Genomic DNA, 9,021 nt, shown 5'->3' on the forward strand with positions numbered 1-9,021 from the left:
AGAAATCACTACCTGATATTTATAAATAAAGTTAATTTCAGAATAAACTATGGGCGTTCTGTCCGAAGAAGCGTGGACGGATTGGGAGAAAACGGGAAAGCAGGAATTGTGAGTACCAATAAATGTTATTTAATACAAATACTCCATTTTTCTATGGTGGTACCTGCTTCCAAGGAAATTTGGATTTGAGTTGTCAATTTTTTTCTTTTTGAAAAGGGGGGGGATTTCAAGAAAATATATTTCCTATTTTAGTTCACTTTTTCTGTTTCTAGTTTGAAAGAAGTGAAGGAGTGTACAATTGGTAATAAAGGATTACTGGGAACTGCGGATTCTACCCTGGACCGACTCATCTACGATCTAATATGGCAGGGGATCAGAGGACAGGTACAGCGACTAGCCAATGTGACCCCAATTTTTAAGAAAGGTGTTAAATGTAAACCTGAAAACTATCGTCCGATCTCATTAACTTCCCTTGTCTGTAAAACCATGGAGTCCATCATACGGGATAAAATTGTCGACCATTTACAGAAAAATAATCTTATTAACCCCAGTCAACATGGTTTTATGAAGCAGAAGTCCTGCCTTACTAACTTATTGGAGTTTCTGGAGGTCATAACCAGCCTGCAGGATGAAGGTCATTCTATGGACATTATATTTTTAGACTCCTCAAAGGCTTTTGACAAAGTGCCTAAAAACAGATTGCTTGAGAAACTTAAAGCCCATAGTATAAATGGTGATATTTTGAGATGGATCGAAGCTTGGCTTTCAAACAGGGGGCAAAGAGTAGTTTTGAATGGCCAATATTCAGAATGGAAATTTTACCAATAGCCTATTCAATTGCACTCAAGTCAGCTGTTCACTAGCCGCACCACTTGGCCCAGAAATTGTCCTAACCTAACCCTCAAATATTAAGATTACATCATATCAAGTCCAATCGATCAATCATTAGTCTAATTGATATGATACCAATACACTTGTTACAGATGAGGAGGGATCTAGTTGTGTCCTGTGTTGGGGAATTGGTTTCCAACAATACACAAATGGCAAATGTTATTGTTGACGTCATTGCTTTGGCTGATGTTGAAACACAGGTATATCAAAAACATTTTTCCATTGCTTGCTTAGGATCAGGATTCTGGATTTTTTAAACAAATGAAGAATTTTCATATTCTTTTTCTTTTCTTTCGCTTTTTACATTAGATTTTGGTTTTGATTTTTCCATAAAAACAATCTATATGTTCATTTATATTTTCGGTATTTGTTTTTATACTACTTAAACCAGTTAGATGTATTTCTAGAAACTTTTCTTCTTTAATTATGATTAAGAAGGAATACTAAAAAAATCATCTTAAAATTCACAAATTTGTGTAGAGCTGTCAAAAGTTCGACAAATCTCTTAGATAAACCAAATTCTCCGCCCAGCAATAGAAGTTTCTTTTATAGAGTTCAGACAGTTCTTCGTCACCATTTCATTTTGATGCTGATTCTAAAACACTGATTGTTCCCTTGATTGTTGTTTCCAGGTAGAAGATGGGAAGAAAGATGACCGGAAAAGGTTGGCAGATATTGTCAAGGAGGTCACCAGGTTCCTCTCCGACAGTCTTGTCAAGGTCAAATTCAAAATTTATAATAATATTCTCCTTAACTTGTTTAAAAAATATTTGGCCTTTTATCTTTTTGTTCTGATCATTTTTTTCTTGTTCATTTATTACGAGTTTTTGATGCTTGATACTTGATGCTTGATGCTTGATGCTTGATGCTTGATGCTTGATGCTTGATGCTTGATGCTTGATGCTTGATGCTTGATGCTTGATGCTTGATGCTTGATGCTTGATGCTTGATGCTTGATGCTTGATGCTTGATGCTTGATNTGATTATTGATGATTGATGATTGATGATTGATGATTGATGATTGATGATTGATGATTGATGATTGATGATTGATGATTGCTTGATGTCGACGTTTATGCTTGATGTCGACGTTGATGTCAACTTTGATGATTACGTTGTAGTCGACGATGATGTTGATGTCGATGTCGATGTTCAGGAACGACTAGAGTTTGATCTGTTGGGAGACTCTGGTATTGTGAAGAATCCAAAGAAGTTTTTCAATACTGTTATTAAACTCAAGACTAAACTTTTGTAAGTTTTTTCTTAATTATTTTTTTCATCTTTTCCTTTTTTTCATAAATGTACGTGGTGTATTTCAAAAAAATAATTAATAAATGAAAAAAATATTATAGTCCACACAAAATTTTATAAAATATAACTTCATGTAATAATTCAAAAAAATTATTTGTTTGTGGACCTAGATTAATGATTATGTTGTTAATCGGGCATAGCCATCTTTAAATGGAGGGTCACTTGAAATTACACGTATATGAAACAACAAAATAATGAATTAATATTATTTGATGTCGATAAATAATTGTAAAATAACTAGTTTGGCTAGTCAATATAAAAATCATTTATTTTCTCCCTGAAGTTAGGTATAATTTGGGTTTTATTCGCTAAAATGGGGAAAATAGATAAATTTTTGGATACAAAAATAAGAAATTAAATCAGCCTTTTGATGTTCTTTTCTTAGTTTCCTCCAGATCTTTAAAAATCTGCCCATCTGCGTTTGCTGTGACAGTAAATTTTAAAAATGAAGCTGACAACATATTGATCTAATTTGTCCGATGGAACCTGTAAAAAACTGACTAATATAAGGATTTTCTATATCTATATTATAAAGCTCCTAGCTCATATATATATATGTCAGTTAAAGCTGGCCGAAGAGCTAGACCAAATTGGTTGACATTTTTTGATGAAACCCATGGGTACCCTGGGGTAACATAGGCTAATATATCAAAATTTTAATATTAAGATTTTTTTAAATTCCACGGGCAACGCCGGCCATTTGAGCTAGTTATATAATATTCTGGTATTTTTAGTTACAAACAGCAGAAGTTTAATTTGTTCCGTGAGGAGAGTGAAGGATATGCTAAACTTATTACTGAACTCAACCAGGTAGAGAAATTAAATTTTAATTTTGATTTGCTTATAATTTTAATATTAAATTTTAAATTAATACTTTATAGATAATTCAGGGATTTGAGAATAAATATTTAGCAAAAAAACATTTTTAATTGTTTAGACTAAACCTGTTAAACTCTTACAAACTACTTGAATGGGTTTTTAACCTTTATGAAAATACGCAATTTTATTAACTTTTTGCGCTATGGATGTCCCGGATGAATATGTAAGTGATTGATTTCATAATTTATCGCATATGTGCTCTCACAGATTTCCTATGTGAAACTATTATTTCATGTTCAATAGATTTGAATAATAATATATTTTTAAGGATCTATCATCCGTGAGCAAAGATAGTATGCTTGAGATTATTAAATCTTTGATTGGATACTTTAACCTGGATCCCAACAGAGTTCTGGATATAATACTAGAATCATTCGAGTGCCAGCCTAACGAGGTATTTTTTATTATATTTATTATATTTATTATATTTATTATATTTATTTTATTTATTATATTTATTATATTTATTATATTTATTATATTTATTATATTTATTATATTTATTATATTTATCATATTTATTCTATTTATTTTTATTATTCAACCTACAGTCAAAGTATCATGTCCTGTACCTTATGAAGTCGCAATCTCTGTTTGTCTGTTTGTTTGTATGTCCGATCATAACTCATTATCCCCTTGACCGATTTGCCTCAACTTTTGACTGGGGATCTCGGGAGCAAAAAACGTAATATTTATAATATTTTCAAACATTTAATTAGTTTATTGTAGAATTTTTGATACATTTTTCGTCGTTAATTAATAATTAAATAAAAATCTATTCTCTCCACCCAAATGGATGATTTTGAACGTCGACTCTGCGCTCAAACTCAGTAATTATAGTACATCATTAAGACGTGTTTTATGTCTCAAATGAATCCTAAAAATTTCTCCACAATACTACATTCTTAGTTCAACTATCATACATTGGCGATCAATCCCTTTAAAGGGATTCAAGAAAAATTTGAATTGATCCTCCTCCACGGGACCCTTTACACCTCAATCAATAATGTGGAAGATATCTTTACATTTTTCTGGCTTGGAAAGTGTTAAATTCTGACAATATGCTCCATTGTTTTCGAAGCAGATATATACAGTACACGTCAATTGAAAATTAATCTGATGTATTTTTGATGAAACAAAGTTTTTCATTTGATATCGGACAAACAATTCCAGTCAAGAAATGTAAGGTTTAAAACTTTTTGTTTCAGTTCCAATTTTTTGTTGGATTGCTACGCGAGTTTCTACCTGATCGAGAGACCTTGAAGGAACTTCTCCACTTCAAGTTTTCCGCCTTCAAGGAGAACAACGAGGACGAGAACACACCAGAGTCCTTGTATCTCGTGACAGCTCTTCTCATTCAGCACGAGATACTCACCTTACAGGATGTCTATCCTTGGGTAAAAAGTTAATTCTCTATCAATCTCATTCAGAATTTTCAGTGTCCTTGACGTTAGTCATTTGGATAGTTTTTTTTGTGAATCTTGAGAATAACAAAGGAAAAAAAACATAGACAACCCTTGTTCAGTGTGACTGAACCACTGGGGATAGTAGCCATACTCAAGATGTTAGATACTTTCCCAAAGGATTTTTCCCAAGTGGCAACTTTCCAAGGTCTTTTTCCCAAATGTGCAATTTCCTAAGCGACAACTTCCCAAGTCTGTCCTTGCCTCAGCGCTCGGCCCCAATTGCAGCCTGTTGCGCCTAAGAGGGCCTAACCTAACCAGAGTGAAGTTGCCACTTGGGAGATTGTCACTTGGGAAGTCGCCCTTGGGAAATAGCCTTTGGGGTACTTAACACCATACTCAATACTCATACCGGCACAGATGTCTCCTGAGTTTTTCTTGGCTGACATCGAACGCAAGTTGTTGCACCTAATATCCATGAAGGGGTTGACAATTCTTTATAAAAATCTTGATTTCAACGGTTTATAGTTCTAATATTCAATTTTGGTTGATAATATTTCGGTTCAGTTGGTTAGGGTTGAGTGATTTTTTTCATTGCATTGCATTGCATTGCATCGCTGGGAAGTAGGGATGATGAGGTTATGTCGTGGACTAAAGGGATATATAAATTTAATAATTGGTTAATTTGATTTGATTATTTGCTGTGCAGCTGGGACCGAGTTATGATGAGATTTAGACAAGAGCGAGAAAGTATATATTGATTGATTGATTTTTGTGTAGCTGGGACCGAGTGATGATGAGATGATAACAAGGGCGGGAAAGTAGATATTGATAACTGTGTAGCTGGGACCGAGTGATGATGAGATGATGACAAGAGCGGGAAAGTAGATATTGATTGATTGATTTTTGTGTAGCTGGGACCTAGTGATGATGAGATGATGACAAGAGTGTGAAAGGAGATATTGATTAATTGATTAATGTGTAGCTGGGACCGATTGATGATGAGATGATGACAAGAGCTGGAAAGTATATATTGATTAATTGATTAATATGCAGCTGGGACCGAGTGATGATGAGATGATGACAAGAGCTGGAAAAGAGATGGCTGTTGCTAAGGAATATCTACGGAAGATGAATATTGTGTCGACTAAGGGAAATGACGAGGATAATAAGGTGATCTTAAAATAATTTCTCTGCGGTGATTACGATACATTTCATTTGTTCTGGATCCGCTCGGAAAAAAAATTGATCCAGAGCTTTTAAAACTTTTGAATTGGATACCCTTAGTACCGATTGCTTAATCTAAATATCCACTGTGGACACTTTTGATTTCTGCTTACTTACTTGTTTACTTGTGATGGAATTTCAAGGACTCCAGGTAGGAGTATGGTAGGAATATCAGTCCATGTCCTCCAGAGTAGTGTTCTGGTCTGCCTGGTTCTCGTCTGCGTTTAGCTATCCATGCACACTTCTCAAATACACAAGTATAGGGGTCCAGTTATTTGAACATTTCGTCAAGTTTGGATTTGAAAATGTTTAGAGCTTAATCCGCACTTTTTGGATCCCTACCGGATACCGATCAATGAGAGTTCTCTAATTAAATGGCGCACAGAATTTTAAATTTCCCGGGTTCTGATAAGGCACTAAGATTAAATCAATTTGAAGATTAAGAGAAAGAAGATTTCAATATCCACAATTCAAAAGTTTTCAGCTCAGGTCATAAATATTTCCTTAAGAATCACTGGTTTTTGGAACAAATAAAAAATTTGTAATTTTTATTTTCTATTATTTGCTTATTTCTATTCTGAAGCTAAATGAAGCATTAAAAGATTAAGATATTTTAAAAAAAAGTTTACAGTCCAGATCTGGATTTTGAGAGCAAAAAGTAAATTTTTAACAGATTATGGTTCGTTATTCTGCGGATCCGGATCACGGATCCAGAAAGCCAAAATGCAGCGAATCCTTAGCACTGCGTTTTCTGTAGAAAGATGCTTTTCATAGATAAAGACTTAAGTAAATTCATAAGTTTTATTCTATCTAAAATGTGTCTTAAAACTAATGTGTATTTCATTTCAAATCGGCAAAAATACTGAAAATTAAATTCAAAATCTTGAAAAAATCTAAAATTGTTTTCTTAAAAAGTATTTAAATTCGTTAATTAGATTTATTAGACTTTTGGCATTAGTTTGTTTTTTGTTTGTTAATCCTGAGGAACTCACATAAGAGTTATTTTGAGGATGGTTTTTTTTACTTGAGAGTTGTTGACTGTTGTTCTTTCTGTATTTGTCGTATTTTCTTTTGAAGATACTCACAGTAGAAGATTCTTTGATGTCTGATGGAAAGAAGTTCCATTTTCTGGTTTACCCGAACATTGTAGAAATTACTTATTACATTTGTTCTGGAGATCTGGATTTCAAAAATTGTAAATGTATGTTTTAGGACGGTAGTAAAGACAAGGATATTAATGCAAACAATCAGAAGATAGGGCTATTGGCGGCATTGTATAAGGTATTATATATTTAGTTGCCGGGGGGGTGGGGGCTTTAAAGGGAATGTCGTCGTAATTTTAGGTGATCCTCCACTTAGAGAGAGATATACAAGAATATGAAAGATAAAGTCGCTTTTTGGCTTAAATAAATTCTGATACTTTCTCAATTGTTTATGATAAAGGTTTTATCTGATCACTTTAATAAGACATATAAAGGATTTTTTTTCGGTAAAAAATAAACTTTTTTTCATTTGTTATGTTTCAAGGTTGGTGGTTTGAATTATGCAGAAGAGATCTTGAAGAATCTACCAGAATCCTACTGTATATCACAGCCTAAAGTGGCATTGGCTCTTTGGTAAGTCCTACTAAAATTATTACATCATCATTGGGGTGAAGAGCGAAATGCTGCAAAATTTAAGCAACGGTGTTTTAAGAAAAAATATTTGAATTAACTACATTTACTTTTTCATGCGGATCCGGATCCGGATCCAGGTCATGAGCATTTCTTAAAGCTACACTGATTTTTTAACAAAAAAAATTTTCAAATAATTTTTCTTCTTTTTTCGCTTATTTTTATGCCATAACTTTATGACCCATTCAGAGATAAGAATTTTTTAATAACCTCTCCTTTTTTAACAGTTCAAACTTGGGATTTTGAGAACAAAAAGGTTTTTTACAGTTTTTGGTTGATTGTTCGCCTCTTGGCCTGGATCCGGATCCATGAAGCCAAATTGTTGCGTTTCCAAAGGATGCGGATCCCAAGAACTATATACGGATCCGGATCCTAAGAACTATATATATGAATATATTTAGTGAACTGATCCATAAAACTATTGACCCTGTTTATCACAAGTACAACGATCTCTGCCCCAGAATTAGAGCCAGGTGAAAAACTAAAAAAAACAATATTAAAAAAATATTAAAACAACAATTAAAAAGTTTTTATCAAGCATTTATGATAAAAACTATAAAAGATAAGTTCAATTCATTTAAAAAAAATAGGTTTGGTAAAAAATAAAACTTCAACTCACAGAACTCACCCTACTTATTAAAAAGTCATTAATTTTTCCTTACAAATTTTTAATTTTCCCCAAAAGTAAATCCGTTCCCCGCCAATATCCTTAGCATATAGGGGAAAAAATAAAAATATACGAGCCTTGAAAGTTTTATTGCGGCAGGCATCACGAGATTCTTCCTGGGTCCAGGTTCCCACCTCAAGCACACACTCTAGAGGACCTCAGGTGATAACCCTTAACATGTGTTAGTCTGTTTTTGATCTAAAATAGAGAAATTCAAACTGCAACTGACGGTTCGCTGATTGTAGTGGGAATATGTGCAAGTCTTCAATTTAAACTTTAGTTGGGGGTTCGTTTTTAAATATGGTTTTGTAATATAATATTTTATACACTGTGCATGCTTATCACAAATTTTATTAATGTCTGAGTCAAGGCACAGGAAACCTTAATTTATATGATTTTCTGTGATACTTGGATGAATTGAAATAAAAATGTATTCTTTGAAACGTAATTATTCATATCTTAAAAACATATTAATTATGATAAGGATATCGATGATTCAACAGTTCTTAATATTGCCACTTAATTATCAAAAATTTGATCTTTAGGTATATTGATCATGATTGATTAATTAATGTTGGTTGGTTGGTTGGTTGGTTGGTTGGCTGAATAAATTGATTGAGTGATTGGTAAATTGATTGATTTATTGATTCAATTGAGTGATTGATTGAAAAATTGAGTGATTGATTTATTGATTGTTTAGTAAGGATGCGGTCCCTATGCTACAAACTCTAGGGGCAGATGCTCACAGAGACCCTACACTTATTTATAAACTAATCAGGTTGGTTCTTTTAACTCTTAGTTTTTATAGATATATTTCCAACAATATTATTTACTTTGATATCTCCGACTACTCCAGACTCCTTATACACCTTATACACCTTATACACCTTATACACCTTATACACCTTATACACCTTATACACCTGTATACACCTTATACACCTGTATATGATGATTGATGATTGATGAT

At 33.1% G+C, this 9,021-nt stretch overlaps 1 protein-coding gene across 1 annotated transcript in view; it reads left to right on the plus strand.

The window, feature by feature from the left end:
* The window catches only part of LOC111699718 (THO complex subunit 2), a 29,060-nt gene continuing 20,039 nt past the window's right edge, over window positions 1–9,021 (plus strand). The window contains exons 1-14 of the mRNA XM_023470445.1: window positions 1–108; window positions 273–384; window positions 984–1,091; window positions 1,524–1,610; window positions 2,048–2,142; window positions 2,937–3,012; window positions 3,350–3,475; window positions 4,290–4,478; window positions 5,541–5,657; window positions 6,924–6,992; window positions 7,239–7,327; window positions 7,786–7,857; window positions 8,151–8,213; window positions 8,752–8,829. Of these exons, the coding sequence (XP_023326213.1) occupies window positions 50–108; window positions 273–384; window positions 984–1,091; window positions 1,524–1,610; window positions 2,048–2,142; window positions 2,937–3,012; window positions 3,350–3,475; window positions 4,290–4,478; window positions 5,541–5,657; window positions 6,924–6,992; window positions 7,239–7,327; window positions 7,786–7,857; window positions 8,151–8,213; window positions 8,752–8,829 (1,340 nt within the window). The 5' untranslated portion in view covers window positions 1–49. The remainder of the gene's footprint in view (window positions 109–272; window positions 385–983; window positions 1,092–1,523; window positions 1,611–2,047; window positions 2,143–2,936; window positions 3,013–3,349; window positions 3,476–4,289; window positions 4,479–5,540; window positions 5,658–6,923; window positions 6,993–7,238; window positions 7,328–7,785; window positions 7,858–8,150; window positions 8,214–8,751; window positions 8,830–9,021) is intronic.

This window comes from Eurytemora carolleeae, unplaced genomic scaffold, assembly GCF_000591075.1.
Source record: "Eurytemora carolleeae unplaced genomic scaffold, Eaff_2.0 scaffold262, whole genome shotgun sequence".
Classification (NCBI taxonomy): domain Eukaryota; kingdom Metazoa; phylum Arthropoda; class Copepoda; order Calanoida; family Temoridae; genus Eurytemora; species Eurytemora carolleeae.